Source organism: Megalops cyprinoides, chromosome 22 (assembly GCF_013368585.1).
Source record: "Megalops cyprinoides isolate fMegCyp1 chromosome 22, fMegCyp1.pri, whole genome shotgun sequence".
NCBI lineage: Eukaryota > Metazoa > Chordata > Actinopteri > Elopiformes > Megalopidae > Megalops > Megalops cyprinoides.
In genome coordinates this window covers 18,404,639-18,419,340 of record NC_050604.1, presented here as the reverse complement: position 1 = coordinate 18,419,340, position 14,702 = coordinate 18,404,639, and the positions used below count along the sequence as shown (strand labels likewise).

The window sequence follows — 14,702 nt, the reverse complement described above, 5'->3', positions numbered from 1 at the left end:
AGATTTCACTCCTCCATCCTGTAGTGCCATTGCTGTTGTTTTTGAAAAAGAAAAGATCCAATTCTAATATTTAATAATAACGTGGGGTCCATCGACAAAACCTCCCTTTCTTCTTTCCGTCCTCATTAAATAAAAATGAATATTATTATTCTTATAAGCCGAGCTTATTTTTCAAGACAAAGAATCTTTTTTTTATCAAAAAGAGTTACCAATTAAGAAAACATTTGCTGTTTTGCGGATTCCGTGTTATGGTACTCTGAGCTCTGACATTTTGTTGCCACGGTAACCGAAACCAGCTGATTAGTTGGCATGGCAACAGAAAAGATGTAATCCCGGCAGACACACTCTAATCAATGCCCCCAGCACAGATGGTCTCCCGAGGATCAACAAGAAAGAGGCTGGCAGGCACACAGCCCGTCACGTGGCACCTACACACCATGCTGGAAAAGAAAACTAAAAAAAGAACCTTTTCCCCCCTCCAACTAGTGAATATATAATTTAACCCATTCCGGCACTCTGCTGGCTTAAATAGAACACGGCCAGACAGCAAGCTCGCTGACCAGCCTCCGCAGCTGCACTCTGATGTAGGTATCGCGGATTTTAAACTGCCTGTTGTCTAACTAACAGGGAAGAAAGAAAACACAAACAGAAGCTTACGAAGTAGGGAAGTGTGCAGTCCACGGTTGTCTCATTACTATGGTTCGTGTACACTGGAAACAGGGCAATGAGGAGTGACGTATGGTGTGCTTTATCACAATGAACGTGGAAGAGTTGAGTAGTGATCTAGAAATACTGGTTAATTCAGAACACTTGAAATAGCTCCGCGTCTCCTCATTCAGAGGAGGCCACCAAAGAACCAACATCAAGTCTAATATATACAGGAACATGGACACACCTCTCATCTCATCAGTAAGTGATTGGATGAGCTCCATTACGGGGAGTTTGGAACTAAGATTTCTTACATGTTAACTCATTAAATATTGTGTACATTTTACGAGGAGGATACATTAGATACTACAGTAAATTTGGTAAATACTTTGAAGAGTAACTACCTTTTCCCAGTATAGTTAACAGTTAAATACCATACCTATATTTATTTCCATGGTAGTCATTTAGGGGAATTGAGAACTGAATTGCTTAAGACTGTTACATTCTACCAAAAGAGTGAGGCGGGCCAACTTGAGAAATCGCTTGTTAATCTGTCCTGGAGCCTTTTTTACAGGTTCTTTGTTCTCCAGTATCCCACAGATGATGAATAATTTACTGCCAGGCTCCTCTCAGAGAGAAACGCGTTCAGAAACCAGGATCAGGCACTTTGGTGAAAATGTGGGATCTTCAGAAAGAGAAGCAGATTGTGTGTGCGAGAGTATGTGTCTGCTTGCATGTTTTCACACTTATTTTGTCACTGTTACTGTGTAGCGTGCATTGAAGATGTCTTTTAGAGGCAAGCACATACAAAAATAAACCACCAATCCCGTCACTTACACAATAAAAAAACTTCAAAAAAGTTGATGTTAACACACATTAAACTAACTACATGGTAAATTGCTTTTTCCTATTGTCCCTATTGTTATTTTCGAATAATAACTGAGGATGTTTCATTTGGAATGCTTTGGGCCTCCTGTGTAAAAGAGCAGCTTCTCTGTGCTGTTCAGTTGGAGATATCGGTGATGGGCAATGTGGGAGCTTTGGGGCGGAATGTGATGATTGCTACCGGTATGCACAACATGCTCGGGGTTACTGACAGCTGACGATAAACAAATAAACTATAAAAGTGGCGTGTGGCCCCAGTTCTACATGTGAGGACCAGAGAGCAGGAGCCTGACCCTTGACCCCCACACCAGGCTGACGGGGTAAATGGGAGTGGACAGGCATGTGCAGTGTGGGCCTGCCTGCCAAATCTCCCTCCTGGCTGCCCTGCCTCTACGAAGCTGTCGCGAAACATCAGGAGTGCCTTTTCTTCTCAGGGGATGGGAAGAGCAGTCGCACCTCAGAGGAGGAAGAGGAAGATGGCAGGGTGAAGAGGGGTGGAACAGGGTCGAGGGGAGTGGCCTCCTTTGATCTCGCAGTGAGACACCAACCGACGCTGTGCCGTGCGGCTAGACTCCTGGGAGAGCTCCCGTGATGAGCCAGCCCTCCCAGTATCAAACACAGCCTACAACAGTAACGCGGGTTACTGAATTTTAAAGCGCCTTAACAGCGTGCTAGCCCCGCGGTCGCTCCCACTCACGGCGATGTGAAACAGATGCCACGCCAGTTTTTTTTTTTCATGTTTTTTTGCTTTCTGCAGGCGACAGATCCTGCCTCAACGATTAGGACCCAGTCGCCGCGTGCACCAGCAGGGGGATGTGTGCGCCCCCCTCCCCTTCACGCAGAGGTACACGGTGCCCACGGCGGCTCCGCAGAACCGCCTCATCAACCAGCAGCCGCTGACAGTTAGGGGGATTTCCCTGCTCCCCCTTGCATGGCTCCAACCGGGCCCCTTCCCTGCTCCGTACCAGCAAACCCGCTGCCTCCATTATCACACAGATATCCAGCCTGTTGATTCAGTCACCTGCCATGAACCTTTGAAACCCATGCCAGCGGCTTGCTTGCACTCTCTGCTGTGCAGGGGCTTGACCAAGCTGCATTTAGCCTGTTAGTCATTTAGTCCAGAATAACTCCTGTCCTCCTTCGTTGAGTGCTGCATTTAGATCAGCTTCCCAAAATGACTTGTGGTTCACGGTTTTTGCAGAGCTTAAGCTTCGCCTCTCAAAAGGAGTCCTTTGCTGTGTGCTCTGGTGGTTCAATAATTAATTGCAGCAACTTTTAATTGAAAAGCCTCTGGAGAAATAAATATAATTATGTTCAACAGACCTTAGACCAGAACTGTATTTTCCATACACAGGCAGATTGCTCAACAATATGCAACTTATTTTTTTTTGACAGGTCTCTATGATTTCAGTCATCACTAAGAAATCCTTTCACTGGATTACCTGTAAGATACTTCACATTAAAACTACTGTTGTTCTGATAGCAGTATGCCTTTCGCCACAGAGATGAACACAACAGCAGCCTTTTACTGCCTTCATCTGGGTGAGTCACAGGCAGTAACTGAAATTTTGCCATTTAATGTATCGATTAAAAGTAAATTTAGTGAAGCAAAAACGTTTGGCCTAAAATACCTGTTTAAAACACCGATAATCTCCCAAAGCTCAAAACAAATGGTAGTCACATTGCTATCAGCTATTAATTAATTCACAACAGCCTGGGCAACATCAACATCCACACTTCTGTCAGACTCTTGTTTACAGTTTTTATTTAACACTGGAGGGGTTGAAAATTCATCTGATTTTCAAAAACACTAACAGGAGTTTTCTTCTGGTAGGTCACAGCTGTTGTACACTTGTATTTACCCGAACTGCATCAGTAAATACCCAGCCATATACATGAATAACCCTGCATGAGGAACTGTAATGTAATCCCATTGAAAAAGAGGTATATTCATTTTCAATCTTAAAGGAAAGTAATAATAGTGGGGACAAACTATATAAACACAAATATGCTTGAAAACTCAGATGTTTCAATGTGAATATTTGGAAAATGTTTTACTGACAGGCACTGTAAGTGTGTGTCCATTAAATACAATTATGGTATCTCAAAAGTGATATACCATAATTTAGTCTTTAGTCTCTAAATCTGCTTGACTGTAGGTTTTCTAGGTTTGATTAAACTGAATTAATTTCAGATTCACCTCAGAGAAACTGATGCCCCTATTAAATCTAAGAGCGATGTGCTTTCAGTAACACAATTCAGTTACTCGTTATTCAGTAAGTTTTCCAAGGGCTTCCTGTTCACTACGTCATGAGTAAAGAGTTTGTAAAACTGAGAAAAATATCTAAAATATATATAACTATATAAAGATTAAAAAATCACAATATAAGGTAAAATGTGCCGAGTAAAATGAAAGTAGTTTGCAGTTACAAATTCAGCAAGTGGATTGGAGTTACCTCGGCCCTAGAGGTGAATGTGCGTGTCTCTTTATCATAGATTGTATTTGCCTTGATCAGGATGGAGGAGGCGCACTTTACCTTGGTGAACATGGGCTTCCCGTGCTGTGTGACCATGGTGCACTGGTCGCAGTCCACCGTGATGCAGGAGTTGTGGAAGGACTCCTTGGAGTGCTTCAGGATGTAGTGGAGGTCCGTGACCCCGCCCTCGAACACGGTGCTGAAGTAGCGCGGGATGAGCGTTCTTCCGATGGCTGGAAAACATTCGAGAGGAAGAGAGCTGTTACCTTTCCGTGTTTTCGAGCGGGGGAGTTACCGGCTTTGCCAACCGAAGCCAGTTCCTGGAAAGCACCGTCAGCTCGTTCTGCATGCACGGCTCCAAGCTGTGTAAGACGTCGCCTGCCTACGAACGCGCGCTACCTCTGCGTTTACCTTGGAGTGAGTTTTGTTGTGTACACAACACACAACCAAAGCTGAATTTTACTAAAGTGAGTGTCCATGAACGGTCCTCCTTAAATGTGTACTAAAGACCACTATCAAAATCCAAAGCAGGTAGCCAAAGGTTAAATCTCTCTCAACAGGCCTATCAATGTGGTTGTCACTCAATCAATTCCCTATCATGTGTTGATTATAATTATAATAATAATAGCTAACAGTTATAACTAGAACTAGCTAGCAGTTACGACTAGAAACAGACTTTCTGATCACATTTTTAGGAGTGAATTTTGTTGCAAAGTCACCCTGTGGTAAAAACTTTGTAACAGTTATTTCCTTCTTCCCAGAATTCCTGATATTTATGTGGGCATATCTAAGCACAGAACTTGGAAAACAAAGAATGATTCATTCATATTGTGACCAGCTTGTTTTGGAATTTCTATGAAATTGAGCACAATTAAACAGATATATGAGATATACAAAGCTATGGGAAAATATGAGTACTGCAGGGACTTCCCGTGTGAATGCGTAAAGGAAGGAAAGTTTTAGAAACAAACAGGCAGTGGTGTGGAAGCCCATGGTACTGGCCCCTATGAACACTCCTCACTTCTGATGTGCTCACTCCAAAGGCCTAGCGTTAGGCGCCCTCACCAGGGGGGCTGCTTACAGAGGCATTCCCCTAGCCTCCAAGAGCCCCCTTCAAATTTCTCCATACTACTGGCCGAGCTGTGCCCAGAGAGAGCAGGGAGAGGATGATTGCAATGATGTCATAATTGGACACCCGTCATCTGCACTCTAAATCTGACTGTTCCGTGTAGAAAGCACGCTCTTGCTTGCCCTTGCTGTAAATAAGTTCCATCTTGTTTGATTTCGGTGTGCTGAGCACTAATGACTGTTGTCTTCCGCGGCACAGATATAACAGCAAAAAAATCTCAGGAGGGCCCTAAACCTGAGACCCAGGTCTGTGTGATTAGATTAGGCCTCACGGATTCTGACTTGAAAGAAGACTTTCCTGTTGTGCTGTGTTTTCCTTTTTTTGTCTTTTAAAGTGTTTTCATCCTTCGCCCCTGTCTTCTCTCCTCTTTTTTAAGAAGGTCCTCTCTGTTTGGCCCGACTTCAGAAAAGAGCACTCCTGAGACAGGATTAAGCAGTCACTTGTTTCAGTAAACATCACCAGCAACATATGCCTCTCAAGTAATGTGTATCCAAACATGCAATTTACAAATAATTAACATCATGTTAATTAGTCACATTAATTTATGCCACTTTATGGGATTGTTTCCTCTGAGTCCTCAGGAAAGCTGCCAGTAGTTTGAGCCAAAAGACTGTGAAATTGTGCCTGTAGTGGCTGCTAGCTGGCTCTTATGCATTGTATGCTGGGAGACACGTGATGCAGCCTGACTGAGCACCACACAGTGACTGAGACAGAGGACAGCACACACACACACACACACACACACACACACACACACATACACACACACACACACACATACACACACACACACATACACACACACACACACACACACACACACACACACACACATACACACACACACATACACACACACATTCACACACACACACACACACACACACACACACACACACACACACACACACACACACACAAACAGACACGCATACACACACACACACACACATACACACACACACACACACATGCATGGATGTACACACACACACATAGATACACACACCTTTGTGCACACATGAATATACGTATGCATATGCACACCCACATATACCCTGACCATGCCAAGACCAAGGAAAAAAAGTAATTCTTCCGAGGATGACAATTCTACATTTCTATTGTCCTAGGGAAGAACTCAGCTCTTCTATAAATTCTGATTCATTATCTTTCACGCTGAAAAGATGAGCAATCATGCATATGGTGGAGGAGCTCTCACCAGAACAAAATGACAGCACTTCTAAATGCCTTCATAAGCAGACAAAATACAGTACTTTCAGCAGAATGCCAATGGTGTAGATGAACTCAATTCTACTCCACAGCATTGAAAGGAATCTTTGATGGGATTCAAACAATGCCTCAGCTACCCAATAGTAAAGGGTAGTATGGGCAATACAGATGGCCTGTACCAGGCACAGGCAACCATGGCTGCTGGAGGACTCAGGAGACCAACGCTGGCAACCCGCGGTCCGTTCACCCTCTCTGCACACAGCATCAGACCCCAGATTATAACGGGTTTACTGGTGAAGCAGGGGCCAGACCACAGGGTTACTGGGTAGAGTGACAAAACAGGGGCAAGACCCCTTCAGCCCAGTGAGGATCAAACTCCCCAGGAACGGGGACTGCTGCCATGAGCTATGTCTCTGCAGGACTGAACACAAAATAAAAATGGCTGCTGATAACTTAACCAACGTGGTAATTCACAAAGGAGGCCAGAAATGGTCTGTCAGCTGTAACTGTGATGTAACTGTGATGCAGATTTAGGCATTTCAAGATGTCTCCTCATTTCCTTTGTCAGTGCACTGACATCTCTCAATACCGGCCCTGTTAGAATGCACTGGCACATGGCAACACAAAACAAGGTAACTGAGAGAGTTGTTTCACACCACAACCACGCAGGCACACTGTACATTTTGAAACGGCTGAAATCTTGGTGCCAATTAACACAGTCTGACATGCAGAAACACACTATATTTACAGAGAGGACGTGCCGCTGCTTTGAAAGAGGGGCAATTATTAGGAACACAGCAGCCACGCCAGAAATAATTGGCCGTAATACTACCATTTAGGCTGCCTGCAGATGAAAGTGCATTAGGAGACAGGTAGATCAGAGGGTGCCGGCAAATTGGATTATCTTTGTGTGCAAAACTAAACCTCAAGCATTAGTATAATCCAACTTTTCCTCAGTCTTTACAAACAGACATCTGATTTATTGATAGGAGGCCTCTTTTTCAGGTAAAAAGCAAATACACCTGCCAAATGGCCTTTATAATTGGACATAGGTGTGTGGTGCTATGCTCAGAAAATTGATCCTAATGAGGACAAAAACAATGACATATTAGTAAAAGAAGTGTACATTTGTTTGCACTCGAGTGATTAGAATAAAGATGAATGACAGAATTAAAAGCATCCAGAAAAGTGACAAGTGCTCGGTGCGTGATTGCACAGTGAATGGCCCGCTCTGCTCACATTGAGGGAAGGACATATGCAAATGAGATGCAGAGGAGGTGGGGGGGGGGGGGCTTGGGGGTGGGCTGGAACCTCAGCCAAGCATGTGGTAATTTTTCCTCAAACCCCCCCCCCCCCCCGCCGCAAGAAGCTTTTACCTGGACTACAAGGAGGTCAATGACTGAAGATGGACTGCTGTCGTTCGTTCTCATTTGCTAGCCTGAACAGTCTCCGTCCCGTAAAGTCGTCCGTTTGAGGCTTAATAGGAGGAAGCGGGTCATAAAATGCTGAAGAGGATCCCCTCTCCAGGAGCTAGGGATGCATTAAATCCACTGCTTGTTTGTTTCACACCAAGCAGACCTTAAAAGCAGCGGGACTTTGATATTCCGGTGCCTCTGGGCTGTGTGTGTGTGTACGGCACGCTGTTCCCTGTTTGTCCATAGCAGTGACAGCGAAGGGGAATTTACATTTGCCGGATCCCACTCAGGGGCCACGGCTTCTCAGGGGAAATATGACTGAGTTACACAACGATGCTGCAGGGGGGAACGCTGCCTCCTCCCTGCTCCGGCCCCGCTGGGTTCCTGTGCTACCGCTGCGTAATGCTCTAGCTCTCTGTTGATGCCTGAACTGGGGAGGATAGAGGCTGATCTGCATTACAGAACATTACCTATTAGCTTAGCAGACATGCTTATTCAGGGGTACTTACTTAGCTTAAGTGCTATGCATTTATGCAGCAGCATATTGACTGAGGCAATTCAGGTTAAGCGCTGCGCTCAGGGCTACAACAGTAGCGTATAGAATTCAAACCCGCAACCTCCTCATTACGAGTCACGTTTCCTAACTGCCAGGCTCCATGTTAAGCTGGAACCCTAATCCGTAACGGCTACTCAAAAAAAAAAAAAACGTATCCACGCCACACACTCGCTCCACAATGACACTTTTGAACATGAACGGTTGCAGTACAATCACGAACCCCTGGCATTGAAAGAGGCCCAGAGCCCCGTGTTTCTATGCTCTGAATGGCGGGATAGCGGGATAGCAGAATATACCACTGTCTCTTTATCGCCGCGAATGGAACAAGCGGAGCACACAGTGAGTAATACCGTGTGAGATTTTCGCTTCTCACACAGGGCCTCACACACGGCCCCGTTCCGACAATAGGGAGGAACACAAAAAAAAAAAACGCCCTTGCCTGCCAGTAATTATCCCCCCAGGGAGGGCTACTCACTCTGAGCATCAACCAAAAACTTGACTCACACACTCTCCCACTCCTCTCCTCTCCTCTCCCGAAGACTTCATCTTAACGGCTTTCTTTCGCTTTCTCTAAAATGTTTGCTCTCAAATGACTCACTGTTATTTCAGCTCAGCTCCTGCCTGTACATTAATGATTTGGGTTTTTTTTTTTTTTTTGGAAAATCCCAACTTGGGTTTGTTTGAGAGACATGTTAAATATTTTGTATTTATTTTAAGAAATAAGATGGATGACTCACTGCATTAGTTTGGCAGTCTCCAATGGAGTCAAAAACTAACACAGAAAAAAAAAAAACATAATTTTAAACCCGGGAAAGATTTGACAGCATAAAACATTACACTTTCAATGAAAGTTGTCTGAAAAGGTATATGTTTTTCACATCACTCCAACACTTTCCAGGGTGTATAGCCTCACTGTCCATGTATTGAATATATACAAAGTTTCCACAACGCCATACAGTACGCCAACAGAAGGAATAAAACAAAAGAAACACCATATTTACCACAAAAATGAAGAGTGATTTTAGTACTGGCGTGAATACTATAGTGCTCCAAGTGACTGTCTACAGCCCCCCATAGTGATCTGCTGTGATGCGCAGCAACACGGCAAAGACTAAGTCTCTGTGACCAGTTTCCACCCGCCGGATCCACAGGTCTCAGGTCAAGGTAGTGGGCGGACACCGTCCATTAGGCCATTATGGTCTAGAGCATCTAATGCGTTAGAGAAGCCGAATAACACCACCGGTCTCTGAATGCGCACAGCTGAAAGCACAGAGGGCTGACTCTTGCCGTAGTGCTGCCGTAATGGTCTTTAATTGTAGCAGAACTAATTGCTGTAAATTGCAGATATTTCGGCGAGCAGCGCTCTCCGTGGAAACACTCACCGTGACTGACTGCCAATAGTTTAAACCGCTGGGAGCATCAATGAAACGACTCGGCAAAGGAGGGGTTAAACTAAAAAATAAATAAATAAAATAAAATAAAAAAACAGAATGTGAGCATTATTGCTCATACCCCAAGTGATGAAATATTTATCACTGTCATGAAACTTTAATTCTCTCTCCACTTTTTTTTTAGCTGTAGCATACAATTTTAACATGCTGCTCATGCCACTTTCCGCTGCAAATTCAATCCAAACTGCTGCCTCCCGATGTAAACAATATGCGGAAAAAACATTCAGGTGTCACTGAAATTTTCAATTAAATTACCAAAATATTAGCAAAGGGAATGGAAATATCCACGATTTACCAGCCACACTTTATCAAAATAGAGAGAGGGAGACAGAAGAAGTCAGCCATAACATTTTTAGGGTTCTTTTGTTCCAAGTAAAATCTTGCAGACTATTGCGCAGACTATTTTTCCCTGAAACCTCCACTTAAAACAATAAAACAGATTTTCAGGGATAGACCTTCTTGCCTCTGTGGCATACATCACCTGCCCAGAATCATTCAAAGCCTACTGTAATTAATGAAAAGTGCACATGGCTCTGTGGTGCATTTAATACAGATTTTCTGATATAAATCATTACAGAAAATTCTGGAAGGCTCATTACGGCCATATTCTTTATAGAGATACACAAAGGATATGGTCCAATCCAAGTCTTATGACCAAAACATACAAAAAGGTAACAATACAATATCCTGTTAACCAAGGACAACCAGTAGCTCCATTTCACCTCAGAAACTTCTACTGTGTTGACAGCCTCATTACAGAAGGTTGCAAAGAGAAAAAGGAATCCCTCAGTATGGTAAACCTTCTGTTTATCAGGAGAACTGTGCTGCTAACACACTAATATATGTGTTGAATTGAAAGAAATCTATGATCTGCTGCAGCTCTCTGGTTTCAAAGAGCTGAATAAGGCTGGTGAAAGATAAACAACACTCTCAGATGCTGCCTTTAATTACCTTGGTTTTCCAAGACTGTCTGCAGCGCTGTACTTTACTTGATGTCCTTGGAGGGATGGGTATCCTAACAAAATGTATGTGATGGCCAAGCAGAAGAATAAACTATCTAAGAAAACAATCATGAACCTTTTCTGTGAACCTACATCACACGTTACCTCTCGTAACACCGCATGCTTCAGCAATACATGGCATTTCAACACTTACTAAAAACAACCATCAAACTGAAACGATGATGGCTCAATTAGAAAATAAAACCCAGGGAAAGGCTTTGGTTGGACATACCAAGCGCTTATAAATAATGGCCATGAACTGGATGCATGTGTTTAATGGGTCCAATTAAAGTCCATCTGATGTTTTCCCCAGTAAATTTCAAATTAATCTCAAACTCCAAAAAGACATAGAATGACAGTTGTAACACAACGTTTCAGGCAACAACCCTGGGCGCCTTTAAATTATTTGCCAATGTGTGCACTGTAGGAAATGCCACAGACTTAGAGAAGACAGCAGGTTCCCAGTGAAAATAGAGTGTCTCTGCAGGTGTGAAGGCGGCACAGAAGGACATGTTGGCCAGAGCACTGGGATAAACACTGTTTGTCGGAGCAGGGAGAGTCCACTCAGGAAGCAAAGCAGATAAGAGACATGCAGTGGGTAACACTTCCCCAGAAACAATTACAAGGGTGTGGCCAACACATGAATGTAATCATCTGATCACACAAGGTGGCTGTGGTTTCCTACCTACAAGGAGATGCTGCACCCCACCCCCCCCCCCCCCAAAGAAAAAAGAACAGCCGTGAGCTGGCAAGCGGACTGTCCTAGAATACGTTTATTTAGAATATCAAAACACTGCAGCTACGCATATGTAATTTATTAGGCAAGTTTAATTTAAAGAAATTAATTAAGTTGAGTCAGCAATAGTTAAGTTTTGAGAGGTTAAATGTGAGTATTGTGAAACACTTGTTCATGGCTGGGTGAGTGAACACTGTTTGGATTGGACACATTGTTAAAAAATTAGACAGCTCCGATCTCTGCCTGATCATTATGATTCAGCAGGTTCCTTTGCCAAGAACATCCCAGGGATTCTATGACTCAGTAATTAAAGCGTTCTCCTCCGCTAATCTAATAATTCACCAATTAGAGCAAGATGTGCAAAATCAAAGAGGGCTTTTACTTTTATTAGACATATTTCTCTCCCTCCCTAAAAATGTACACTTTCATCGGCCCTCTGAATAATTCTCATCTTCTGAGAGCTGACTGGTTACACACACACACACACACACACACACACACACACACACTCGTGTGCGCTCACACAAAAAAACGCATGCACGCACACACAATAAGCATACACGTGGCATGCAGTGCATCTGCCGCATATAGCAGAGAGAGGTCGAGTGAGAGATGTGCAGCAGAGACTCCCACTACAGACACACAACCAGCTGAATTCTTCACAGGGAGAAGACATTTCTACAGACCCATTGTTTTCAGAGCTGCAAGGGAAATGGATTTTTTTTTTTTTCCATGACATGCAAAACAAAAAGTGGTGAGAAAGCAGGAAGACGAAGGCTGGCTGATCCCAAAACAGAACTGCTGCGTTCAGTCCGGCTTTCCATTTCCCGCCTGGGTCCCACCCCCTAAAACTGCATTTAAATTCTAAAATCCCAATGCAGCACTGCTGAAAAAGTGTTACAGCTGCTCGATGGTCACACCTCTTCTGTGCTGTCCATCTCTCCCACCATCCTGTTGTAACTCCTGCTCACTTTCTCTCCTGCTCTTTCCTTCTTCCCCCTCACTCTCTCTTTTACTCTTTCCTTCTCTCTCTTTTTTCTCACACCTTTCATTCTCTCCCAATTTTTTTCGATTTCTCTTTCTGGCCCCCCTTGTTTTTTCACCCCCTCACTCCTTCCCTTAATCAACCCTCACTCTCTCCCTCCATCTCTGCCTCCCTTACTCTCCCCCCTCCCTCCCTGCCTCCCTCTCCCTCTCACTCTTTTCCCGTCCCGGTATCTCCCTGGCTGGTGCTGTCAGTCAGCTGTCAATCATCTCAGGATGAGGCGGACCTGAGCCTCTCCACCGGCGGGGCCGCGGCTGAGACGAGTATTCTCAGGCCTGTCAATCAGCCCCCACAGTCGCCTATCTCCTCCAGCACAGCTCCTCGGAGCCGCTGCAAATCAAAGCTCGGGCTCGGCCGCCTCGCCTCGCTTCCCCTACCTCTGCTCCCGCTCCATCGCCGGCACAGAAAAATGGCTGGGAATTGCTGTCGCCCCGCTGCCCTCGCTGCTACAGTGCAGTGATGGTTTCGCTGCAATCCAGCTGCCCAGATGCAGGCAGATACACCTCAGCCCTCACACTCAGCTTGGTCTTTATATCTTAGCAAGTCAAACCTACGAACACATAATTGCATAATACTATTCACTGTTTCTGCTTTTCACATAATACTCTATCTGTGGACATATAACTGCGCAGCAACATTCAGGTTATGGACGTAGAACTGTGCAACAGAATTCACTCTGAATTCAGAATTCAGAATACTGCAACAGTATTCCACTGTCAACATGGCCTTTATTCCTGCTGGGTCATTTGTTCACCTGCCTGGTGATGCCTCCAATGGAAACCTCAGAAGGTCCTGCTCCATATGCCTATTCATATGGCATTTTCATTGTGTTTAATTAAATACAGGTCTATTTCTCATTAGCAGAAACACAAAGTACAACTCAGTGACCCGGAGTTGACAATTTTTAGAGGCATAATGATTGTGATGTTTTACACACATTAAACTAAAAAGATGAAACCAACATATTCCCTTTTAACTATTTTTACACATCCAAATTGCTTAAAGATTGCATCATATTGCAGTGTTACTGGCAAAACTGGCAAAAGTACTGCATAACACAGCTGGATAATGTGCCTCTTTAAACTTCCTAATTACACACTGCAAAGGATTTTATAAGCAAAGTCAGAGTAGTAAATCTACCCTCGAGAAGGATCAAAAAAAAAAAAAACTCAATTAAAATCGGTTACCATTCAACAACAAATGAACAAAACACCACTTGAGCATTTTACATTTTTATTGTTCCGAAGACTATTTGCGTATGCGGCGCAGCAGCCGGGGCTGAGAAACAGCGGCATATAATGCGCCTCGCCGTAGCACACTGACTGAATGCCAATGGAGGCCGGTATCATTGCACTGATAAACAGACCACGCTCCCAAACAAACACGCTGTGAGATATTTCTGAGGGTTTTCGGGAGGAATTATATCAGGACGGTGCTCTGTTGCGATACTGACAGGATCCGATACTGACAGTTTTTTTTGTTTTGTATGAACACAGAAAACCGTCATTCGAGAAATAACCCTCTTTTGACGCATTTGCCCTTGAATCCAACCGAAGGGGTACACACAACGCCAAGGCCCAGAACATTACAAAATGTGAAGAAGGACGTAACATAATTAGTAAGCCGAGCTCCTTCTTTGTTTTTAAACACTGCAAAAACGTGAACCTCTCAACGCCTCCAGTCCGAACTGAAGCTCCTTACTCCCATTGCCTGGAGGGTGGGGGCGGCGTGGGGAGTTTGTTTTGGGGGGATAAACACCTCTACATCGACAAAGGGAAATACAGAGAAAGAGAGGGAGAGGGACAGAGAGAAATGAGTGAGGGAAACCGATGATGGGGGATGGGTGCACAGTGGAGGACAGAGTTAGCTAAGGACTGAAACTAATTCACTATAACAAGCATATTATTTTCCATTAATTCCTGTCCATTTCAAGGGCTTCTATTACAAATACTGCAAATAACTGGTGAGCACCAAAAATAAATGTGAAAGGACAGCTGGAGATATCTTCTACCAGAATAACGCCGCTTTACCACTGAATTTTGAATCGGATGTTATAATTAAGCATCTCAGAAAACGGGAAGTGTGAAATTCAGGTGAGCCTAAAGAGAAGGCATTGGTGCTCTTGGGGG

General features: G+C 44.1%; 1 protein-coding gene across 7 annotated transcripts in view; it reads right to left on the bottom strand.

The window, feature by feature from the left end:
* Window positions 1-14,702, bottom strand: part of LOC118769852 (LIM domain-binding protein 2-like) — a 66,132-nt gene that overhangs the window by 22,101 nt on the left and 29,329 nt on the right. For all 7 annotated transcript variants that reach the window (XM_036517213.1, XM_036517211.1, XM_036517214.1 and 4 more), the window contains exon 3: window positions 4,071-4,243. In XM_036517213.1, the coding sequence (XP_036373106.1) occupies window positions 4,071-4,243 (173 nt within the window). The remainder of the gene's footprint in view (window positions 1-4,070; window positions 4,244-14,702) is intronic.